The following is a 26,202-nucleotide window of genomic DNA, read 5'->3' on the forward strand; positions in this document are numbered from 1 at the left end:
AAACTTATAATACTATTCCCTGGCCAGTGAATTATAGGAAATAAATTTATCCCTATGTAATATTTTGGTGCAAAACAAATGTTACTGCAGTCCTCAAAAGTTTCTATTGTCTCATGTAGGCCAACAATAAGGGACAAACAGTTCTCATACTGAGTAGAGCCTACAGAATTTAGTCAATTGGATAGAGGGGGTTGGTTTAAATACACCAATCAGTAAAATGGCACAAAACTGAATGCTTAGACCTGAATCCACCAGACAATCAGAAGGGCTCAGAGTAGTTTGCAGCATTAATATTAAAAAAAACATTTTATTAATAAGTTCAGAAGATAGATTGGCCAATTTTTTCCTCCCTTTCCTTTTCCTCCATCCCTCCAAGCTGCCTGGCCCTGTTACATGAATACATTGCTTGCAAGGCACATCTTAATTTTTATTGCCACACTTGCGGAATAAAAGATTTTTTTAAAAAAAAGAGCTCCAAAAAACAATCTATAATCCCACCAAGGCTTCTCAGCCCAATCTGTCATCATGCAGCTTTTCCGTAAAATTATGCACAGGCACATAGAGGCCAAAGATAAAAGGAGAAAAAGACAAAGGTTGAAAATGCTAAACATGCACTATAGACAAAAGCACAAATAATTCAGCAGTAATTCTGACAGGGCTGCTACTTTACAGGTGATGCATTAAGTAGTTTAGCAGGCTTTCATTTTAATCAATCGGAAAGGAAAGTCAAGGCTTTAACAAAACACAAAGGCTAGGACCAAAACAATTAGTGATCGACTGGTACGAATGTTATTAGACGTGTACTTTACACGATTGTACAGAGGTGCAGCTACCAAAGCTCTCATCTGGTCACAATGCTGCATCCTCACTGCACAAGTTTAAATAGAACCACATAGGTTTTCAGCTCACAAAAGTGAACTGTGTATATATATATATATATATATATTTGAAAAGGAAAATTTTGCAGGGTTATAGGGAAAAAGCAGGAGAGTGGGATTAAATGGATAGCTTTTCAAAGAGCAAGCACAGATATGATGGGCAGAATGGCCTCCTTTTGTGCGGTATGATTATGTTCCTACAAAAAAGACCATTCCTTCCATTGCTGCACAGGCATGATGGGTTGAATGGCCTCCTTGTGTGCTGCATTATATGATTGCACAAATAGGCCATTTGCTCTATTGTGCCTGTGCTAGCTCTTTGTTAGAACAACCCAAATCAAATCCCATTGGGTAGCACTCTCCCGAAAGCTCTGTCTCTTCTACTTCAAATATCTATGTAAGTTTCCCTTAAAAGATGCAATGATCTCTGCCTCATCCACTCCCGGTGACAAAGCATCCCATGTTCCAACAAACCACTGTGTTAAGAAATTCCTCTTAATCTTTCTCATTTTCTTAGTGATCATTTCAAACTGATACCTCTCATTGGTGACTTAGTCCACCCAGGGATATAGTCTCTCTCTATTCACTCTATGAAAACTGCAAAATTTTAAAAACTTCAACTAAATCTCCTCTTGTCCTTCTCCGCTCTAGTGAAAATGGTCCTAATACCTTAAACTTCTCCTTGTAACTAGCACATCCCTGAACACGTCATGTATGCTCTCCATTGTTTTAATGTTCAAACTATCATTGGGTTCCCAAAACCTAACTGTACTCTTAACTGTGGCTGCGATTCCTACATTATAACAATAACTACAGTTCAAAAAAATACTTAATTGACTGTAAGGCTTTGGGATATCCTTAGGTTATGAAAGGTACTATATAAATTCAAACCTTTTTCTCTAACTGCTGTTTAGGACAAATTCATAGTTACTTTACTCTTGCATACAATAAATAAAAGTTTAAACGCGGTGATTATTTGTTTCCTCTTCCAAAATGTATCACCTCACGCACATTAAATTTCATCTTATTTTCCCATTCTGCTTTGCCTTCCTGAACTCTTACTGACCTCACTGATTGGTGATAACACCAAAGTAGGATTGGCAAATTTTGAGTTTTACATCCACATACCCAAATCATCAATATATAGCAAGGACTGAAGTTCACTTAGCACTAACCCCTGGGGTACAATACTTCTTCAATCTGAACAACACCCATTTACCTAACTTCTTGTTCCTATCAGCCAGCCAACTTGGTATCCATACTGCTATGTTTTCTCATATCAAATTTCTGGGTTTTTCTAACAAACTTCCCATGTGACACTACTGGACACCTTCTGGAAATCCATATACTGTATATACATAACATTCCCTTTACCTATAGTTATTTCTTCAAGGCATGCCTTTACCAAATCTGGATGTTGGCCTTGATTCCTCTTCAGCCCTGCTAATCTCACTTATCATCTCCTACTATGCTTTTTGTATTCCTCACGATTATCTTCAGTATTGTCAAGACTCAACTTTATCATATGCCTCCATTTTAAGCCTCAGTTTAATTGTATTTAATGTAATGGAGCTTGATTCTTTGATAAACTCCATTATTCCTTGTAGAAATATTGTTATTCTGCACTTGATCAATTTGATATTTGAAGATTTCCCACTGCTGATCTGGCCTTTTGCTGACATTGTTACCCACTTAATTTGGACCAGTTACCTTCTTACCTTGCAGACCTTTGTCGTTTTCAATTACAACATCCTTATTGACTCTGTTATTCTGTTCTTACATTGAACCTGTCTATGCTTTGATCACTATTGCCCAACTTTGATCACATGCATTACCTTTATTCCAGTCTACAGTTATTCTCCTTTATCTCAGCTCTACTGTTCAGTGCCATGTAAAGGATTTCACTGTTTCACTTTGTATTTCTTAACTTTATTCAGTTGTATTGTCTTAATGCAAACCCAGGAGACACCTTCAAGTTTAGCATAATGATATCATATTATGTTAACACTGCCACCCAAACCCCAACTGGGCTTATAGAGAAAACAAAGCATCTCACTGAATGTGCTTCCCTCAAGACTCGTGTTCCTTTTGCACTTTGGTTTCAATGTTCTGAAACGGAAGGTACCTCAAATGTACAAATGTGAATCAACCTGATGTGTACATTCCCCCATTGTTACTCTCACCCCTTCAGCCTTGTGAACAGAATCAAGCTGTTGCAAGGTAGTTGAACAATTCCTTATATTAGATCTTGAAGCAAATCCATATGGAGTCTAAATGAGGAGTGACAGTTGTCAGTGGTTTGGCAATGGCGACTACAACACCTAGCAAGATTTTAAACCAGGACTAGCTTAGCTGAAAAATAGTACCAGTCTATCACTAAAATTAACCTATGGTAGGGCTTGCAATAATCAATTACTAATGCACAGTGAAACCTGCACTAAATGGTCACTTTCAGCAATGTAACTAACTGTATGCACAGCCACAGATGGCTGGGCAGGCATTAACATGTCATGCCCTGAATTAAGCTCTAATGGTAAAATTAGGCTGTGATTACAACATTTAATTTGACACATCTCAAATTTGCTGCAATTCTATTAGTTAGCACCCTCAAAATTTGTGTTTGGAAATAAAATGTTTTTCAAGTCTCTGGCTTACATTAACCTACACAGCCTTTTAAAAAAATCATCTTCCCTGCCCTTTTCTCTGGAAGGTGCCAACTCCTTGGTGGAGTACAGTTTCACAGGCCCTGTCTTTCTGCCATCTCACCCACATTGCCATCTTCACATGTGACCCATGGAGAAAATATTCAACTGCAGCAAGCATCACAATTGAGCTTGATGCTGTTTTTACCCCATATTTTCTAGCAGGAGCTACTAAACAGCAAGCAGGAGTGGAATCCCAGCTGATTTTCCCCTCCCTAACCCAGTGATGCTGATGTCAATTATTAGGCCCTGACTAAGGTCAGCTGACTCAGCTAGACTTGGGACTGGACCCAGCACTTCACGAGTCAAATGGCTCAGCTGCTCACAAGGTAATCTCACCAAACCAGCAGGGCCACAACGTGTCATCCTCTTAAATAAAAGTGGCCCAGTGCTCCCAGGTAAAATGATTACCATTTAACAACTGCTTAACCCCTTCATTGCCACAAATCTATTTATAGGCTTGAAGAAAATTTATTTAGGATGATACAAACTTATACTTAGATTTGAATGGCATCCACATAACATTACAAAATACAGTGGAACTTACAAAAGATCAATACAATTTGTATCAAATTCTCAGTATGATAAACTTATTTCTCCCAGTGTATGAAACCATTTCTATTTATTGAAATATAATCTTGTATGAACACCTAAATTTCAATCTTATGTTGAAATTTTATTTTTTTTCACCTTTATTTAACTTCTACACAGATTTGACTTTAGTTACAGATCTTATGTTTCACACTATTGGAATGGGGATATGTTTAATTATCAACACTCAACATCTCTAGAGCATATTGTTAACACTTCAATTAGCGTAGTAAAGCTCCATTAGCCAGATCAAAGAACAGGTAATTGGCACTGCAGAAAATATTGATTACCAAAAGTAATCAAGTTAAAACCTTTCTTAACATCCAAGTCCTGTTTCAGGTAACTGACAATTTACAATTGCTCTTAAGAGGATTCCACTGCATCTATCATAACATTCACACTAGTAGATGCTTGCCAGGCCGGTGAAGGGGTTAATAAGGTTGCAGGTTTCATATTTACCAGTTGCTCTGATCATTTTAGGACTCCCCTTATTTTATCTAAGATGGGGTCTATTTGATTTAACTCAGTTCTCAAAACACAAAAATCAATGTGCGATTTCCTGACTGTGTAAGCTATGGGAAAGTGGAAGGATGGACTAAGAAACATGTGCTCACTGCACGCATAAACCATTAAACCACTTTTTTGAGGTAGTGTGCCAGTGACATCTAACGGCTCCACACCAGTACACACAACTCATTCTGGATTCTGGTGAGGGTGAGGGGTTAGGGGAGGGTTAGGGCAAGGTCGGGGCAGGGCGGGGGTGATGGCAGTGGTGGTGGATAAGGGGAAGGGAAGTTGGGGGTGGAAATCATGAGATCTTAAATGAAATAGAACTAAACTTCCTGCTGCTTAATCAAAGTGACCAGAAGAACAGGTTTCAGTTTTGTGGTTTCATACTTACCCAAGTTTAGATACAGTTGCGACAGCCTCCTCCATCCCCATTCTACTTCTGCAGACATGTGTCATTCAGCAAATGGGAAATGGGAAGGCTGTCTGCTACCCTTCATAATATTCATTTTAGTAATATATTGATTTATATTTATTAGGATTAAAAGTCATAACAGCCTACTTAGTACACATTGCTCATAGCACCAACATAAAAAAATTCAGCAACAAGGAAATGAGGGGAAAATAGTTCACAAAGGCGAGAGAAAATAAAATGAATTGGCACCATCTCGCAAACATTTAATTAAAAAAACAGCCAAAGCAAACACTCAGGTAGGATGAGACATACAATTTAATTTCAAACAAAATTAAGAACAAGACTTCTATAAAACTAAAGTAAGCAGTTAACTTTTGAAGAATAGGTTCATTCTCTCCATGTAACATTACTATACACTGCCCTACCATTCACAGAATGACAGGAATTCAAAGTGAAATGCTGGCAAACCTGAAAGCACGTAGTGAATGGAAATTCAATTAAAGTGCTGAGACCTAATGGATTGGCAATTGGGCATCATGCAAGTTTCAGGAATGAGGAATAGGCGTTCAAAAATGAAGAAACATGTTCAAAAAAAAAGAAGCAAAAGGGTAGGACAGAATCATTTTTATTTACTTGCAAGATGTTTTTATAAGTCAGGTAACTTGCATTTTATGGGGAAGTTACTTCTGTGGGTGGAAGGAGAGGAAGTAGGAGCAGAGTGAACGAACAATCTGTCCCATAAAATGCCTCAGAGACAGCTACGTATTAATACTCATTTCTTGGGTACTGTGTACCTTCAATGATGAATGTTCTTGACTTTGAAGAACTAAATGGATCCCCTGGTAATAAAAGAAGATTTAAGAAAACCAGAGTTTACAGCTGAAGGCACATTACATTGCAGAATTTAGGGCACGGGAGAGGCATGAGTAAATTCTATATATACATACATATACACACGACTTCCCAGTTCAGAAAACAGTAGCCCAAATGAAATGCCTTATTAGAAACATATACATTCATTATAAAATACATCCAACTTGTAAAGGCTCAAATACACTATGAACAAAATAAAAATAATGCATTCTATCAGGTATGAAAATTTTCAGTTTAAAAAGACAGTATCCCTTTTGTTTACCTACATAGGCTAGATTTTAAACGCAATACCAATCAAACTATTTGGCAAAATCAACTGCAGAGGTGAAATGTAGCATAAACTGGGTTCAGTGGATGAGTAGTATGGTAGGTGCGGCAGTAGGAAAAATATCAGCCACAGTACTAGATTTGGATTCAACTGACACATATAAGAAGCTTGAGGAGGACTGTCAAATTGTTCCAAAAATAATGCTATATAATTAAATTGGCCCAACGTCCCAGCTTGCACCCCTATGCTCTTCTAGCTCTGGTCTGTGTGCTTGTCACACTACCACTGGTATCAGTCACACACCTGCAACCTGGGCTTCTTTGCCTAAGGCTTGTCATCTTTCCAATATTTCCTCTAAGTTGCGCAGCTGCATAGCAACCCAGAAGTTCCAATGCAGGCCCCGCCTATGTTGTGTGCAAAAAATTTAAAACGTTCCATGTACTTACAAATTGCTTGTGTGCACAAAAATTAGAGTGTATGTTGCACCTCTCTGAATCTTGCACTTTCAAAAACCTCCTGAAAATCCACATATTCAACTCCTTCTAGAATCATTGTTTGGTGTTAATTCCTCACACTGTCCTTGTAGAGCATCTTGAAATACTTAAAGGCACTATATTAAGTGCCACATTATTATTAAGCAGCCTTATGACAAATTTCCCAAAACCCTACCCCTCTGGCCTAACTAGTACAGGAGGGTTGTAGTCCAAAAATCGTACACTTTGGATGAGACAGCAATCAAGTTCACAGCTTCAAACTCTTTCGAGTTATTAACAGTCACAGATTGCAACTCTTTCGAGTACAATCACAGTTCTTGGTTTCCGGGAGTGGGACATGAACCCACAACCCTCTGATTCAAAGGCGAGGGTGCTATGAACATCAGTGCACTGCAAGGGAAAGAACATGTAAGTAAGTATTCTAACTAGCTCCCTAATGGAACAAGTTTATCAACTGAGCATCTGAGTTAAACAGCTAAAGTGGTCCCAGATTTGATTAATGGCCCTTGGGTTCGGGAGGAGGAAAACAACAGTCATCCAGGGCACCTGCTCGTGATCACTATCTATTGACCCTTGCTGGAATGCAACAGTGGATGGACTTCGGACGAGGACAAGATGGGCTTTCCTATCTCCTCCATAATCCAATTGTCTCCTGACGGTTACTGTTTAGAACTTTGATGCTCACTTTTTTTATATCTTTGACATCAGCTAACTCAATGCAGGCTTGAGATCACATCTATATAACTGAATACTGTTTTTTCCACTGTGGAGCTCTTAATCTTAGGGAATCATGTACTAAAAGATGTAACAGTGAATGTTCAAGGGCTGTAATCAGGACAGTTGAGAAAAACTATATGATAGCAGGTGATACAAATTACAAACGAAAGACTCAAATGGATCACATAGAAATGGCGAAAATCTAAAACTGTAAATGATAAAAATTGCTTGCAAAGAAGATCAGTGTTGTTACCTGGATTTCAGTACTGGGTATTTTTGACAGCTGTCTGAGCTGTTATATTATACTGGTGGCAGAAGCGTTTTGTAGTGATGACTTTTGTAGTGATGACTTCTAAGTATTGGACAAGAAGCTTTTCATCAAGAGATTACACTGAACAGCTGATGTTAATAAATCAGTCTTTCATTCCTGGTTTTAGGAAGAGTAAGTTAAGTTAAGTGAAACAGCGTTATTAGCGTTCCCACCTGACTCAGAAGTTACAGGATTTGAACTCCGCTTCAGACAGTCCTGGCAAATAGACCTTCAGCTCTCAAGTCTGGGTGATATCCAGCAAGATACTTGAGTTGGGATGTCCCCTCACCCATTTCGTTGTACAGCCCACCCTACTACACATAGTACTGAACGAACTCCAAAGCCTCTACCCCCAACATTCCCCCAGTGGCTGTCATAAAGATGATTGTAGCCATGAGAGGAGCGATCTGCCGAAGGGTCGTGAGGACTCGAAACGTCAACTGTTTTCTTTTCCACCGATGCTGCCAGACCTGTTGAGTTTTTCCAGGTAACTCTGTTTTTGTGTTAGAGGAGCATTCACGTCAGGCTGTTAAATTGGCCTGTGAATCCTTCCATTACTTCACACTATTTTTCAAGGGGGGAGTGTGAAAATACGAAATATGAAACCCAAGGTGAACAGACTTGCAACACACACACAGCCAATGTCATCTTTGTAAAATATACAAGACATCTTACAAATCTGCAAATAAAAAATCACAAATATGCGAGCTAGCGCCATGCAACCGAACTTCCACACCAAACTGTATTTTCACACCCGTGAATTCTACTGCCTATTATCAGCTGAAAGATGCAGTTGTAATTCCACTTGAAATTGTATCTGCAATAACAACATCAGGATTGTAGGCTTAAAGTTTGAATCTTTGACAGGCATCCATTGAAAATTAGCTTAGAGCATCCGTACAGCCAGGCGCATATACAGTTTATGTAGGGCTACAAAAGGGACATTGTTTTATAAACCACTTAACATATCTTACACCATACAGACTAATGGTGATGCCACAAGCACTATCATCTTTAGTCACTTTTACCATTACTAGCTTGGTTGTAACAAGAGCATTTCTGTAACGAATTGTGAAGGACTTTCACTACAAGAATTCTTTGGATGATCCCGACAATTTAAAGTGGTATTAGCATTTTGCTGAGTGATGTGTTTAACATACAGAATTAGAAGTCATCCAATACAGCTTTATTTCTATATATATATATAGTGCATATTAAATTATGAGAAGGAACATAGAACAAAAACAACCTGCAAAAAATCTAGCAGGTAATGTGATTTCAGCAGAAATCTAGTTATGTCATTAGAACTAAGCGCCTGGTACAATGATAGGCACACAATTGTCCATAGTGGGATGTGGTGCCTTAATGAGAGGTGAGTGATAGCAGGATATTCAACTATGCATAGTATCACAACCAAGCCTGATCCTATTTTCATCTAACATCCATACACATTATTCATAACTTAGATTGAAAAGTAATGATCATGAGTGGGAACTCTGGTTGACATTTTCCCTACCCGGTACAGAAACATGAAGATTGTAGTGTTGTAAATACTGCCCGAGCTGAGATCAGCTAAGCTTTCCTTCTTTAATAAATGATGATATAAGGACAGAGGTGCAAGACCTGATTCCAAAACCACATGTCAGATAATTTCAATAGAGCTTGGATGTACTGAAACTTTTGAGGCTTAATGTCACATTTTCCAATTGCTTTCAACATGAACTGATCCTCAAGAGTGGGTGTGCCAGTAGAAAGAGACAAACGCACCTGTCATTTTATCTGGTGATGATGTCACACACAAGAGAAATAATTACATGTTTTGTGGCATCACACTAGCAAAAGAAAAGGGAGCATGAAGTATCATGACGGTGGACCTTGGATTGCCACTGGAGTAAGTGTCTTGTGTTAATGAACTCATTAACAGATATCATCATAAAATCATAATGGACATCTGATGCACTCATCTACCAGCGTTTACCAACATTTTTGCAAGAATTCTGCTCATTAAAATGAGGGTAATGTCAGCTCTGACAAATGGAGTATTTTCCATTTTAGTCCCAACATCAAGCACCCCATGAGCATGGTCAAGAAATGTTGATGCACAGCAAAGCACCTGCCACCTGATCCAACAATCTGCCTCTTCCCCACTTCAGAAGAATCCCTTTATTAAACCAATGTGACATTTGACCATTTCCTACACCAGCCATCCAGGGACTCTTTGAATGAAATTGCTACTTGCGAGCCAATTAGTACCAAATTATTGTAAGTTTTGTGTGGTGGACCTTGTCCAGTAAATTGTCTAAATATCATTTCACCAGGGACATTCATAGCCAATGCACCATTATGTCCCATTAGTCCACTAAGGTTGACCAAATATTTCACTTACAGACCCTTTATATGCACTCTGTTGCATCTGAACCCAGGCATTAGATGTGGAAGTACTAGACTTGACCACACCATGGCACCCAATTTTAAAGATTTTGCATTAAAAGTAAATATAAACGGTACAAAAAGGGTCCTGTTCTTTTAGCTTAACAAACTAGCATTCGCAAAAATAAATAACAGAATATGTTGTATTCCCGGCTTTTATTTGGTAGGAAATTGCTTTCCTTAAACAATATTGTTTCTTAAACAGGTCTCTTGGACAATTCATGCAACGAAGGGTCCAGGTGGGCAACTTCTATCAAGTCTCTGTTAGGATGCACATGACAGTAGCCCAGAAACAACTTTCTCCCCCATCTATGAGGGAGGGTGTGGACATGCTCCCACAATTAAGTTAATAAAATCAGTTAACAAAACCATGGTATGGGATAAAATTTACACGTGCTCACTGCATGCCACCATTTCCTGATGCTCCAGTGAATTATCTAGATTATTCAAACTGCTAACTAAAGTCTGAATGAAGAGTCAGCTAAATTAAACTTATACAGCTCAAACTTCACAGTGGTTGGTGGAAACAAGCACACAAGTTTTCGAATTTGCAGCCATTGAATAACTTATAAAAACCAGATCATATCTGGCTTGAATACTGCTCCATGATGAGTTAGCTGATCTCAGACAGGCCAGTAGTTGGGGTGCGACAATTGGGCCCAGTGACACTGAGCTATTGAAGAGAAACAAGGATGTCGCTCAGTCAAGTGATGTATGGAAAGGGTATTCGAGGACTACTGCTACCTGTGGAATTGTATTTCAACAAGAATCTATACTTCAGAGACAAAGCACTGAAAGGGGAGAAAGCTAGGAATGTGGCGATGGAAATTACTTCCATGTAGGTAAGTTCATGTGCACTATTAATTAATCCTTTACATCTATACTTGCACCTTAAATGATCAGTCAAATGAGCCCTGCAAATATTTTCCCAATAGAAAGGTAACTTCAGCTTAGCGATTAGTAAATAGTCCACTAATAGGTGTAAAGGTGTGTCAATTTTTATTTCTTGAGTCTTTAGTGTAGCGGATGTTTCTGGGAGGGAGTGGGGATGGGGAAGAAGATAGTAAATGAGTGCATTTAAAAACCTGTGCATAAAAAGATAGTGATAGCGCCCCACTTATGCAATGAAACTCACCTTCCATAGGTGTGTTTGGATCTGGCCTGTTAGCAAATACCACATCCACATACTCCAATTGCAATCTCTCAAGGGAAGCCTTCAGTCCTGCAAAAGCAAAACACATACATCCATTAAAAGATCAGTTTGACAATCTCATAAAGCCTGCCCTGCTCAGAATTTTACATGGAAGAAGAGTAAAAACTGTAATTAGTGCTTTAAAGTAAAAGAACAAATCAATTATTTTGCAGGTTTATTTTCCTATGAGAATTTATAATTTGCAGAAGTGGGTTAATAGAATGGTGGGCCTTGCATACTGAATGTATTTTCTTCGAAACCAGAGACTGACAACATCTTCTTCTGTTGGCCAAGTTAAGGCTGAAGAAAAGGCATACATGTTTCGCATGCTGCAACACTAAATTTGTTATCTGTGCCTGCATTCCTGATAAAGAAAATGCTATCTTCACCCTGCCTAAACTGGATTTCTTCCACTTTTTCCTGGTCAAGGACATGGTGATTTCTGTCTTAATGAAGATTCAAAATTCTATTTATTACTGTAGGTGTCAACAAGGTAGGAATTATTGTCAGTGATGTTATAATAAAGCTTTAAATGTGCTTCCATCAAATAAACGTTCCACATTTTAATGTAGGCATTAACCAATCATTGAAAATAGCAATCATTAACAGCAGCAATTTTTGTACTAATGTAGTGTCCTACCTTCTATAATGTGCTTCCGAGAGAGTCCTCGCTCAGTCTCCGCCCTGCACGGGAAGCACAAATGACAAGCATGGCATTATTTGAGGGTCAATTTTCAGTAATAAGTGTGGTTAATCCAGGTTAGATTACATGTCCAAATAATACAGAGTAAGTTACTTCATTGATGAGGACATGATCATGCAAAAGCAGGGTTGCAGAAATAGTAGGCCTATGTTTGGAAGCATTTTTCTTTTGTAAGCTCTGTTGCACTGAGCCACAAAGATCAGTAAGCCTGACTATGAAAATATGGATTTATGATTCTGATGTTGAGACATCCTCTGTGACCAAATCAGGAGCACTAGGTGCAAGGGTATCTAGTAGTACACCATCAAACAGCACTTAGCATGTGGTAATAAAAGTTGGATAGTTTAAATTCCTTGAGTGGTAACAGTACTGCAAGGGGAGAATTACAAAGCAAATGACCAAACCAGGACAAGAATACAGTCAGATCTACAAATGCTTCACATTTGTTCATCTACAGGGTAGATGTTATCAATGTGTGCTCCCAGTGCAAAGCTTCACCTGCTGGGGGTGCTTATACAGAAATTACAGGCATGTTTCTTACAATATTCTGTGCATTAAAATGAAGTGATGCAAAATTATGGGGTGTGAACCAACAATTTCCTGATATGTGCCTGCATTCACAAAAGTTACCCCTGGGGCTTCAGGTTTTCCACTCTGCCTGGAGCCTGACCTTTAGTTGTCCATCTAACTCCAGATTATAAATCTGGTGAAAACTGTAGTGTGTCAAGACAGAAGGCTTCAAAGAGTAAAAGATGTGAGTATTGTGTTCCTCAGTAATTGCAAGCAATTTTCAGTCACATGCATCTTACATGTCATAGATGTGCTTTCCATTCAAACTCATATACTGAGCCCCAAAATAATAAAGCAACCATAATTTCATATTAAGATGTTTTTTTTGTTAATCTTCTCCATTCCCTCCTGAAGGTATGTAATGACTGAACTGTTGCCAGTACCTCTTCAGTACTTTGATAATTTTACCATTATTCATCAGAGAATCTTCATAATTGGTGCCAGTAGCTAATTCAACAATGACAGTGGCGAGGTAAAGGAAACCAACTTTTTTTTTGCCTTAATACCCCAATGTCATTGGTGTCCTTACTATCATTCCAGCTCAGATTTGCTAACTTGGCAAAGACCAGGAATCAAGGAATCAAATCTGGGACTCAGCTGTTTTGACTACACTCAACCAATAAGCTTGGGAGTCATTGGGAGTGCCAGTTCAAAATGTACTGGACAGCACTGCAAATTTAGCTGCATGGAAGGGACTAAATGAAGGAATAGGGTTTCTTCACAGGGAGGAAGACATAATTAAAGGCAGAACATAAGGCCTAACATCTGTGAAGTGCCCTGGGACATTTTTGCAATGTTAAAAGTGCCATATAACTGTATGTGCGTAAATAGCTCGCACACCTACATAGATAGGCACTGATCCAAAGTCTCTAGATATTCCTTGACAAACAAGCATCTTTAGTTAGAAAACAAGATATCAGTTTATTTTTTGATAAAATTATTGAGAGAGTTACCGACAACCTCAATGGTCAAATCTTAGGAATTACAATTTTTCCTCCTTCTAAAGGAATTTCACGAGCACAGGTGCTGATTCTTCAAGCCAAGCCCAATCCTATTCCCTTACATGAGGGTATGGAACCTTAGTTGAATTTTTTTTGAGTTTATCGGTGTCAAATTGCAGTCCCCTAATTAAGTTCAGCTAATTCAGTATACTTGGGGATTGAACCTGTGCCCTTCTGGTCCTGTAAGACAGCTGTAGGCTGTCTTCATTAACTAAGAGCACGGTAATAGCTCATTAATTACATTTCTTTAAAAACAATTGCTTAATCATTTAATCATTAAAAAAGTAAATATTGGGTTACATACTTTCCACCCCAGAAAATTTTAGTGGTAATGACAAGGCTGGACCGTCTGTGAAGAGAAAACAAGACATGGTGTTGACAAAGGGCTTGGTTAATTTGACTATTCAAGTTTTATGTACCATACTGCATGACTAATAAGTTAAGACAATGAGAATAAAGTACTCTTTAATTCACCTCCAAAACATACCAGACAATTTGAGTTTAATTGTGGAAAAATAAATACATCAACCGTTTCCTTCAGAGAGTAGAGATTCTTATTGGTCCTGGTCTCATACAAGTGCTTAAAATATCAAACTCCTCTCTGCTATTTTAGCTCAGACATTAACCTTCTAAAATAATGCAGAGGAAGTTATTAGAAGCATATTAGTTGTTTGTCACAAATAGTTCTGACTATAATCTTTATTCTTTTAAGTCACGTTTTGCACTTCAGTTTTGTAGCTTCCTGCACGTGGCTTGGCTGAGATGTGGTGAGCCATTGTGTTTCAAGGCCTTTGCCAATGTAACCAGCTACAGGGAGGTGCAACAGGCCAGAGCAAGGTGATTCCTTTTCTTATTTACCTGGTTCTTTCAGGAAAATGCCTGGTCTGTGGGCGGCATCTACTCTGTATGGCTAGAAATCCACCATGTGAAGTGCAAGTCACAAAACAATATAGCAGTATTCAACAAAACTCACTGTTTAGGCATTTATGTGCTGTATCTTTTAAAAATATTTGTTGAAATACAATATTTACAAAATGATACAATTCATGCACCACTTTATAGCTTTCATGTTTTGAAATCATTCACAAAGCAGCATAAGTTTTTCAAACTGTTATCAAAAGGAGGTTGTAGCACTGCAGTATTAACCAAAAGGTAACAACAGGAATATCTGAATGGGGTCACTGCAAAACCCTTGAGTGAAAAGGTAACAGACCGAGAGTTTAAAAAAAGATGCTGTGGCAGGTTGATAAAGATGCAGGGAATATGTGGAGGGAAGCAGTAGCGCAAGGTGAAAAAAAAAATATCACTAAGTGACTGCTCTGGATAACTCTGGAGTACATCAGTAAATTATGTGGTCCTCATCACAGACACCAATGAAGTTCAAGAGATCCTCAAGGAGAAGAATTTGCAGCATATGGTGAAAAGGCTGAAAGGTAATGTTGATCTGTCAAAGGAGATGGGCTATTCCCTTTCTACTACTGAATGGGAACATTGTTGGCATACTCTCTACAAGAGGAAATAAAAGGTTGAAGTCTTTCAAATAGAACACACATTCAATACAACATGGTGGATTACAATCTCAAATATGTTTAGAAACAGATTTTGTATTTGAAGGTCATTTAACTTTGTAAAAGCATTGATGATACATTTGTTCTCCGATTACAAACAATAAATGGGGGTGTACATGCATATCCATATTGAGGTAACTATTGCTCACCTTATCTCACCCTGTTCCAATTTGAACTATCAATAGATATTTTTAATCATATGACATTTATGCTAAAAATATATTAGTTCATGAAGTCTTAACCAGTGATCGACAAGGTAATTTCATACTAGTATTCTTAGGTACATTTCAGTGTACTCTCAGAACTTCAAACTAACAAATGAAAATTACCTCCATCCTTTCTTCTTGATGATGCTTCCCAATACAATTTCTGCCCTGGGGAAAAGAAAAAAAATAGCGACGTTAAACACATATTACATTAACAGTTGAATCCAGATTGTGTCTCATGTACAGTACATAAGATCATACTACCTTCCTTTACTTATGATCAGACAATATTCTGCTTGACAAGGTTAATTGTGTGTTAATTGTGTTTAATGGGATGCAGGTGGTGGACATTAACTGGAATTCACTTGCGTCCCAGAATGAAACTATGGTTCTTGGGTTGGGAGGTGCATGCTTGTAATGTACAACTTTGTAAATAAACACCTATAAAAGTGTGTAAAGATTGGTTGTCTGGAATATAACATACAATATTAACACTCTTTACACCATGTGGCAGACAGCCTTGTTTTAACGATCTATTTAGTGGGCCAAGCTTTTCCTTTTTTACCCTTCTTCTTCCAATTTTTCCCCGTCAGTATTTCCATTAACTCTTACCTTCTTTCCATCTTCACTTCTATCTCTTATTCTCCTTAATCATAATAAGTTTATTTAATCTAAAGGTATTTAAGATGAATTATATGAAGTACAAAGCAGGAATTCTTTACTCAAATCTTCAAGTATACAACACACCACCTAAGTTACCTAGTATAACTTTAAATAAGTTAGCAAACTGTAATTAACAGAGTATAACTCTGTTTGGGGACTGGAGAAAAAAAGTCAACTTCCCTCAAAATTTTCTCCCAAGATTTTCTCATTTACACTGTTCCACTGCCAAAGACATTGGACGGAATTTTCCGTCTGGCGTTGGCGTGAGCAGACAATATGTGGGAAGGCCAAAAATTGCTTTCGTGCCGTCTGAAACCAATTTGCAATCGCCCGCTCCACCTGTCAACGCACATCAGGAACTTCATTGTAATACATCTGCATATCAGTATAAGCCCAGCTCGCTGGAATCATCCCCCCATGCTGAATCATCCAAGCATGTCGATGTGTTTGCATGCCGACATGTTTCATAACAACATTTATAAGGCGTGCACCTGGCGAGCTGCATCTCGAGGGGAACTCGGAGGTGAGTGCACACTAATGTTGCTCCTGAGGGTCGCCTGTTGGACTTCAAGGTTGAGGTACTGCGCATTCAGGCAAGGGCACAGGCAAGTTACATTTTCCTGGCCAGCTGACAGTGCGGCAGTGTCAGGGCAAGGGCTGACTTACAGCTGAGGCACGTTGGGATGGGGTGGTGGTGTGGGGGGAGGGGGGATGGATGTGCAAGGACTGCACTCTGGTTGATGGTAGTTTTTAAAATTCATTTACAGGATGTGATGCTCGGCCAGCATTTATTGCCCATCAGAAGGCGGTGGGGTGAGCTGCCTTCTTAAACTGCTGCAATCCATGTAGTGTAGGTACACCCACAAAGCTGTTAGGGAGGGAGTTCCAGGATTTTGACCCAGTGATAGTGAAGAGACAGCGATATATTTCCAAGTCAGGATGATAAGCGGCTTGGCGGGGAACTTCCAGGCGGTGGTGTTCCCATGTATCTGCTGCCCTTGTCCTTCTAGATGGTAGCAGTCGTGGGTTTGTAAGGTGCTGCCTAAGGAGCCTTAGTGAGTTTCTGCAGTACATCTTGTAAATGGTACACACTGCTCCCACTGTTCGACAGTGGTGGAAGAAGTGAATATTTGTGGAAGGGGTGCCAATCAAGCGGGCTGCTTTGTCCTGGATGGTGTCAAGTTCTTAAGTACTGTTGGAGCTACACATTCCAGGCAACTGAAGAGTATTCCATTACACAGCTGACTTATGCCTTGTAGATGGTGGACAGGGTTTAGGGAGTCAGGAGGTGAGTTACTTGCTGCAGGATTCCTAGCCTCTGACCTGTTCTTGTGGCCACAGTATTTATATGGCTAGTCCAGTTCAGTTTCTGGTCAATGGTAACCCTCAGGATGTTGATAGTGGCAGATTCAGTGATGGTAATGTCATTGAATGTCAAGGGGCGAAAGTTAGATTCTCTCTTGTTGGAGATGGTCATTGGCTTTCACTTATGTGGCGCAAATGGTGCTTGCCACTTGTCAGCCTGAGCCTGGATATTGTCCAGGTCTTGCTGCATTTGGAAATGAACTGCTTCAGTATCTGAGGAGTCGTAAATGGTGCTATCATCAGTGAACATCCACACTTCTGACTTTATGATGGAAGGGAGGTCATTGAAGAAGCAGCTGAAGATGGTTGGGCCTAGGACATTACCCTGAGGTGCTTCTGCAGTGATGTCCTGAAACTGAGATAATTGACCCCCAACAACCACAACAATCTACCTTTGTGCTCAGTGTGACTCCAACCAGCAAAGAGTTTTCCCCGATTCCCATCGACTCCAGTTTTGTTAGGGCTCCTTGATGCCACACTTGGTCAAATGCTGCCTTGATGTCAAGGGCAGTCACTCTCAACTCACCCCTAGAGTTCAGCTCTTTTGTCCATACCTGAACCAAGGCTGTAAAGAGGTCAGAAGTTGAATGATCCTCATTGAACCCAAGCTGAGTGTCACTGAGCAGGTTATTGCAAAGCAAGTGCCGCTTGATAGCGCGATTGGTGACCCCTTCCATCACTTTACTGATGATGGAGTGTAGACTGATGGGGCAGTAATTGGCCGGGTCAGGTTTGTCCTGCTTTTTGTGTACAGGACATGCCTGGGCAATTTTCCAAATTACTGGGTACGTGCCAGAGTTGTAACTCTTTAGGTCACAAACAAATAAACTAAATCAACAAAATCAAGGATAAAGTAAAAGGCAGCCCCTTAAAGGGAAACTGCAAAGACAAAGACAAAATTTAAAGGAAACTTATGAACATTAAATCAAAATGTGATTAAAGGGATCATTAAAACACCCCAGTCCCCGCGGTGCCCACTGAGCACGGAAGGCCTCGACGGTGCCCGTGGACACCGCATGCTCTCTCTCTGGGGACACCCAGTTGTGAACGTAGCCACGGAAGAGGGGCAGACAGTTGGGCCGGACAGCCCCCTCGATCGCCGACTGCCTGGACCCATTAATTGCCAACTTGGCCAGACTCCAGAGCAGGTTCACGAGGAGGTCCTCCTCTCTCCCCGCCCCTCTCTGCATCGGGTGCCTGTAGGTCAGGAGCGTGACTGAAGTGCAAACAAAAGAACAGTAAAAGGTTTTCGAATTAACTAAAAAGGGAGTGCAGCCTACATAAGCATTGTCCCTGGACTCCATAAGTCCACAAAAAAATGCAGGTGTCTTGGGGGTCCGTGAATCGACACATCCTATGTTTGTATGGGACTGCTGCGTGCAACACCCTCCACCCAAGGTCCCCGATGGAAAGGAGGAGGGCACCTTCGTAGAGGACCCTCCACTGGGGACCACTGCCACCGGACGGCAACAAGACACGCCAGGGCGTGTCCGGGCGGCGGGCGAAGGCAAGGAAGTGAAGAGTGTGCAGCAGCAGCTACAAGAAACCCCTCCATGCTGTGCTAAAGGGCACAGAGTACATTTCTGCGAGGTGACTCAGGTTGCGGGGCTCCAGCTCTCGAGGGAGGGTTTGGGATTTGGGGCCAATGTGGAATTTCATCCGAAGACCACCGCATACCTGTGCCACTTTGAGCCCCAGAATGTCGTCGGGGCCGAGCACAACAGTCTTAAGGTCATGGATGGCATTGGCTGCAAGCCGGACAACCACCGACGCACGACATGCCAACTGCCGTGGAATCATCCTGCCCACTCCTCCACCACCCACCGATCCTGGTCACTCCGGCAGCCACTGAAAGTGGCGGAGGTGCGGATTCCTAAGCAGCGGCTCTCTGACAATAGCCACTGTTCGTGACGGCGGAGGGCTGTGTCACAAGGCAACCATGTTCCAGATTTGATCAGGTCCTGGTAAAAGATGGGCAACACATGCAAGGGGCCCCGAAGGCCCCTCAGGTCTCCAAACAGGAGCTGCATGTCATAATTCCGGCCGTGTACCTGGCAGAAAAAATACGTTTCAAGGGCACATCATCTCGGAGGAGGCTCTACATAAAGGTACCGCTGCAGGGTCTGAAGGTGGAAAGTCGCCACCTGGGTGCATAGGCACACCAGCGCCTGACCGCCCTCCCTAAGCAGGAGGCTCAAGACCTCAGCAGCGACCCAGTGCAGCCTTTTGTCCCAGAAGAAATCGATGAGCATTCTCTGGATTTTTGTGACAAACTCTGGGTGAGGTGTCAAAGTGACCAGCCAGTACCACAACATGTCAGCAAACAGCTGGTTTATGACCAGCACTTGACCCCGGTAGGACAGCACTCGGAGCAGTCCTGTCCAGCACCGCAGGTGAGTGGTGACTTTGGCCTCCAGATCCTGCCAGTTTGCCGGCAATGATTCCTCTGCAGGGCAGAGGTGGACCCCCAGGTAGAGGAGACTAGTCCTGCTCCAGGTGAAAGGCCTGAGCTCCTCGAGTAGGGGATCCATTTATCACTGACTGACTAGAAGTCCAGAACACTTGTCCTAGTTAATGCTGGCAGAGGACATGGCAGAGTAAACCACCTGGCACTCGTGTATCCTCCGCAGGTTAGCTGGGTCTGTGAACATGAGGAGCACGTCATCAGCGTAAGCTGAGAGGACCACCCCGATGCCTGGCCCGTGCAGAACCAATCCCGACAACCTCCTCTGCGCAAGGCGCAAGAAAGGTTCCACGCAGATAACTAGTGTTGTAGCTGTACAACTTGGCTAGTGCATGAGCACATGCCAGGGGGAGGGGAGTGGCCACACATCAGGGAAACTTTGTATAAAATGACCATTCCTTCGCAGCTGAGACAGTTCAGACGCAGCCACATTAGCATGCTTGGAGTCGGGCCTCTAGCTTATCTGCCCACTCAACTAACGCAGAAACCTGAAAGTGCCACCAAATGGTCCAGAGCGTTTTACCCCTTGGGCACAGACTGCAAACTAATGAACGTTTTAGTGAGCTGCAGAACAATTGGATGACTGGGCATGCTGTACAATCTCCTTGCAAAAGCCATGGAGCAGTCACTGATGGAGGTGCTCACAACCCCTTGCAATGTCATCATTCAGGTTTGAATCAGTCTTCCCCATGGTTCAAGCTAACAGTGCAGCCTGGTAGTGCAGGTTAAGAGAATGTCTGCGCCTGAGCTGAGAGCACAGCATGCAGTCCAGTGGGCAAAGCTGCCGCCAATCAATCAGGTGGATTGGAGCGGAGGTGGGTGGGTTTCAGACAGCCATGCAGCACACTATGCTCTAGTCATCCAAGTGGTGGCCAGCACTTTCTGGGATGTGTTAAGGGCCTTCAGGCTTAACCAAGAGAGGTTCTTAGTACACCCAAGTTAACCTACGAATCTCTCTCTTTCATCCTACAGGGGTACACCATCAGAAGCATGAAGCCTGGTGACCTAGCTGTATGTCTCATGGCTTACAGAGAGCAGAGACGACGGAGAAGAGAGCAACAGAGGCACCTGGCTGGTGAGAGGAAGGAGCAGAACCCTCAGGAAGGAGAGGCTGGGGCTCCTGCGCATGCCGCTGAAGAGCCACAGCGAGCCGTCACTGGTCAGCGCCTAGCTAAACCCAGGATCTGTAGACGGCGCTTGTCATTCCTGCAGATGACCAAGAACCAGTGTCGCCGAAGATGGCGCGTGTCTAGAGAACTGGTCAGTCACATCTGCCACCTGCTGCAGGATTTGCTGCTGCCACCTGCTGCAGGATTTGGCGCCATGGGGACATAGCACGCATCCACTGCCAGTGACCATGGTGCTCAATTTTTATGCCACTGGCTCCTTTCAGGGGTCCTCATGTGACCTCTGTGGGGTATCGCAAGCCTCCACGCACAAATGCATCCATGAGGTCATAGCCACCATCTTTGTGAAAGGTACATAACTTAGTGCATTTTGCCTGGGAAATCCAGGATGCAAGAGCTCTGGGATTTGCCCAGATCTCAGGTTTTCCACAGGTGCAGGGTGCCATTGCCTGCACTCATGTGGTGCTCAGATCTCCGTGGCAACACACAAATGCATCCGTAAGGCACGGACACCATCTTAGCAAAGGCACACAACTTTGTGCATTTCACCTGAGATCAGGGAAGCCAGGAAGCAAGAGTGCTGGGATTTGTCCAGATCTCAGGTTTCCCAGGAGGGCAGAGTGCCATCGATTGTGCTCAGACTTCATTGGCAACAAGTGGTCAACTACATCAACTGCAAGGGCTTCTGCTCGCTGAATGTTCAGCTGGTATGGGACCACCACCAATGCCTCCTGCGGGTCTGCACACGGTTCCCAGGTAGTGTCTATGACTCCTAGATTCTCAGTATGTCTCAGATCCCTGAAATCTTCCAGGGTCCACAGAGGCTGCAGGGTTGGCTCCTTGGGGACAAGGACTACCCGCAGAGGACACAGTGGCTGATAACACCCGTATGGTGTCCTCAGAGCGCAGCAGAGAGAAGGTACAACGAGGTTTATGCTGCAACTAGCACCTTGGTGGAGCAAACCATTGGAATGTTGAAAATGAGGTTCCGGTGCCTGGAGCGGTCTGGTGGAGCCCTGCAATACAGTCCACAGAGGGTGTCACGCATTGTCGCTGCCTGAGGAGGAGTTGGAGGAGCTGCATGTCTCCTTCAATGTGGAGAATGTCAATGGGGATGATGGTGAGGAGGTCCTCGAAGATAAGGATGACAGTGATGAGGTTATCGCACTGGCCAGCTGAGGCAGGCGTGCTTGGGAGGCCCTCATAGCTGCGAGATTCGTGGAAGCTGATGACAACACGCAGTGAGGAGACACCATAGATCCTCACATTGCACCTGTGAACATTTGACTCCTGCCTGGCAGATGGCAGTGCACATACCATCTGTGAAAAGGCTCCTGTCATAGAGACGCAGCGGATGCCCATAGTCTCTACATTCCAGGAGGACGATGATGACAGTGGGGACACTCCATAGATCCTCACGTAGCTTATGTGAATATCTGACTCCTGTTAGTCCCACTCCTGGGAAGAGTGTCCTACAGTCAGCATCACGGTGAAGCAGTCTGGGAAGAGTGTCCTGCAGTCAGCATCACGGTGAAGCAGTCTGGGAAGAGTGTCCTGCAGTCAGCATCACGGTGAAGCAGCTGGGAAGAGTGTCCTGCAGTCAGCATCGCGGTGAAGCAGTCTGGGAAGAGCGTCCTGCAGTCAGTTTTTGTTGAAAATAACAAGAGTGACATCACAAGACAGCGCGAGAGTGCGACGGAGAGATCAGAACCAGCGTGAGTGCAGGGAGGCTTCAAAAAGTGACGTCAGCACAAAGGTGAGAGCTTTTGGTGAGTAGTGGGTAAGTGTTTTTCTCCAGTTTAAAATAGATTAAGCTAAGGAAAGGTAAGAGCTCTAATTTTTATTTAAAGTACATAAATAATTTAATGTTTTTTTAACTGTATTTAACTTAAAGAGGCAGGGCAGCTCAGTCCCGTGTTATGTACCGCCTGCAACATGTGGCAAGTCCTAGACTCTCCTTGCGCTCTGACTGACCACGTGGGCAGGAAGTGCCACCAGCTGCAGCTACTTGAGCTCTGAGTTTCGGAGCTTGAGCGGCAGCTGGAGGCACTGAGGTGCACCCGCGAGGCTGAGAGTTTCGTGGATAGCACTTTTTTGATGTGGTCACCCCACAGCTTACGGAAGTGCAAACAGGGAGGGAATGGGTGACCATCAGTCAGAAGAAAGGTGTCAGGCAGGTAGTCAGGAAATCCCCTGGGTGCATCTCGCTTGAGAACCGTTTTTCTGTGTTGGAAAACGGTGAAAGTGATGGTTCCTCTGGGGAGTGCAGCCACGCTCATGGCACTGAGTGGCTCAGCTGCACGGGGTGGGGGAGGGAGAGAGGAAAAAGAGGGGAAGAGCGATAGTGGTAGGAGACTCGATAGTATGGGGAACAGACAGGCATTTTTGCAACCATAGGCGTGACTCCAGGATGGTATGTTGCCTCCCTGGTGTCAGGGTCAAGGACGTCACTGAACGGCTGCAGGGCATTCTAAAGGGGGAGGGCAAACAGACAGAGATCGTGGTACATATTAGTACCAATGACATAGGTAGAAAGAGGGATGAGGTCCTGCAAGCAGAATTTAGGGAGCTAGGAAGCAGGTTAAAAAACAGGACCTCAAAGGTAGTAATCTCTGGATTATTTCCGGTGCCACGCGTTGGTGCGTATAGAAATAGGAGGTTAGTTCAGATGAATGCGTGGCTGGAGAGATGGTACAGGAGGGAGGGCTTTAGATTTCTGGGACATTGGGACTGTTTCTGGAGGTGGTGGGACCTGTACAAAGCGGACAGGTTAAACCTGAACCGGAATGGGACCAACCTCCTTGCGGGGAGGTTTGCTCGTGCTGTTGGGGAGGGTTTAAACTAACTTGGCAGGGGGATGGGATCCTGAGAGGAGGTTCAGCAGGGGGAGATGCACAGCCAAAATTAGAAGAGAGAGCAAGTGAGTCTGGAAGGCATAGAAATTATAGGCCAGTTAAGGAACAAGGGAGTTTGGCAAAGTTGGATGGTATTTATTTTAATGCAAGGAGTCTGATGAGTAAGGTAGATGAGTTGAGGGCACAAATTAACACATGGAAGTATGATGTCATTGCTGTCACAGAGACATGGTTGAGAGAGGGGCAGGATTGGCAGCTCAATATTCCAGGATATAGGGTCTTCAGGTGAGACAAGGAAGGAGGTAAAAGAGGAGGGGGTATTGCAATATTGATCAAGGAATCAATTACAGCAGTAATGAGGGATGACATCTTAGAAGGCTCCTCAAATGAAGCCACATGGGTAGAATGTAAAAACAAAAAAGGAGCAATCACATTGCTGGGAGTGTACTATAGGCACCCAAACAGTCAGAGAGAAATAGAAGAGCAGATATGTAGGCAAATTTCAGAGAAGTGTAAAAATAATAGGGTAGTAATAGTGGGGGATTTCAACTGCCCCAACATTAACAGGGTTAGTCATAGTGTGATAGGTTTAGAGGGAGCAGAATTCTTAAAACGCATCCAGGCAAGCTTTTTAAGCCAGTACGTAGAAGGTCCTGGACTTAATTTTAGGGAATGAAGCCAGGCAAGTGGTAGAGATATCAGTGGGGGAGCATTTTGCAGATAGTGATCAAAACTCCGTTAGATTCAAGGTTGTTATGGAAAAGGACAAGGATGGACCAGAAATCAGAGTTCTAAATAGGGGGAAGGCCGATTTTAATAAGATCAGATATGGGAGCAGCTACTTTTAGGTAAATCTATGTCAGAGCAGTGGGACTCATTCAAGAAGGAAATAGGGGGAGTACAGGGCCAATATATTCCAGTAAAGATAAAGGGTGGGACCAACAAATCCAGGGAACTCTGGATGTCGAGGGATATACAGGATTGGATAAAGAGAAAAAGGGAGGCTTATGGCAGATACCAAAGGCTCAAAACAACAGAAGCCCTAGAGGAGTATAGAATGTGTAGGGGGGAACTTAAAAAGGAAATTAGGAGAGCAAAAAGGAGGCATGAAAATACATTGGCAGGTAAAATAAAGGAAAATCCAAAGTTATTTCACAGGTACTTAAGAGTAAGAGGGAAAGAGTAGGGCCCATTAAGGACCATAGAGGTAATTTGTGTGTGGGGCCAGAAGACGTAGGTGGGGTTTTTAATGAATACTTTGTGTCGGTGTTCACAAGGGGTACGACATGGGTATGGAAATCAGGCAGAAGAACTGTGATATAATTAAAGAAATTAGCATAGAAAGGGGGGAGGTTCTAAATGGTCTGGCAGGCTTAAAAGTAGATAAATCTCCAGGCCCAGATGAAATGTATCCCAGGCTGTTGAATGAGGCAAGGGAGGAGATAGCAGGGGCGCTGGCAATAATTTTCAATACCTCTCTGGCCACAGGAGAGGTGCCAGAGAACTGGAGGACAGCCAATGTGTAACCGTTATTCAAGAAGGGAGGAAGGGATGGCCAGTGGTGGGGAAACTATTGGAAGCAATTCTGAGGGACAAAGTTAATCTACTCATGGAGAGGCAGGGATTAATCAAGGACAGTCAGCATGGTTTTGTTAAGTGGAGGTCCTGTCTGACCAATTGTTTGAATTTTCGAAGAGGTGACCAGGTATGTAGATGAGGGTAATGCATTTGACGTAGTCTCCTTGGGCTTCAGCAAGGCTTTTGATAAGGTCCCATGGGAATATTGCACAAAGCACAGGGAACAGCCCCTGGCCTGAGACACGTGCCTTTATCTTCTGCAGGGACCAAGGTTTCACATCTGAGTGACACGAACACTGCTCATCAAAACAAGAAGCCATAGGCAAGGAGACATTATTGGAAGTTTATGAACAAAATGAACATTAACACCCGTACCCAGGCTGTGCAACTACATCTTCTTCCTAACCATCCTAACCCTGCCATTACATCTTGGTGTTTCCCCGACATCCACAGTGGAGGTGGAAGCAGCCTGCTGACTGCTACACCCTGTCTGTGATGACTTTGACAGGCATCCTCTGGAAGGCCGAGACCTGGAGGGCCCCAGTCTGCTTTCGGGGTCCTGTTGCGTGGCAGTGGCACTCTCCTTGACCTGTGAGCTGGATTTGCTGAGGTCACAGGGAGACGGGATTCAGATGGACCTGACACTCTCGGAGTCACCTGGGTGGATTGCTCTGGGGTGTACACCTGCTGATCCTCCTCCCTATTGGTGCCTGAGGGCTCCTGGC

The 26,202-nt window shown here is 42.8% G+C and overlaps 1 protein-coding gene across 5 annotated transcripts in view; it reads right to left on the minus strand.

Moving 5' to 3' along the window:
- Window positions 1-26,202, minus strand: part of kcnab2a (potassium voltage-gated channel subfamily A regulatory beta subunit 2a) — a 285,811-nt gene that overhangs the window by 32,512 nt on the left and 227,097 nt on the right. For all 5 annotated transcript variants that reach the window (XM_078557934.1, XM_078557932.1, XM_078557933.1 and 2 more), the window contains 4 exons: window positions 15,549-15,593; window positions 13,956-14,000; window positions 12,018-12,061; window positions 11,321-11,407 (listed from right to left, as the gene is read on the minus strand). In XM_078557934.1, coding sequence (XP_078414060.1) covers window positions 11,321-11,407; window positions 12,018-12,061; window positions 13,956-14,000; window positions 15,549-15,593 — 221 coding nt within the window. The remainder of the gene's footprint in view (window positions 1-11,320; window positions 11,408-12,017; window positions 12,062-13,955; window positions 14,001-15,548; window positions 15,594-26,202) is intronic.

This window comes from Cetorhinus maximus, chromosome 15, assembly GCF_964194155.1.
Source record: "Cetorhinus maximus chromosome 15, sCetMax3.hap1.1, whole genome shotgun sequence".
Taxonomy (NCBI): domain Eukaryota; kingdom Metazoa; phylum Chordata; class Chondrichthyes; order Lamniformes; family Cetorhinidae; genus Cetorhinus; species Cetorhinus maximus.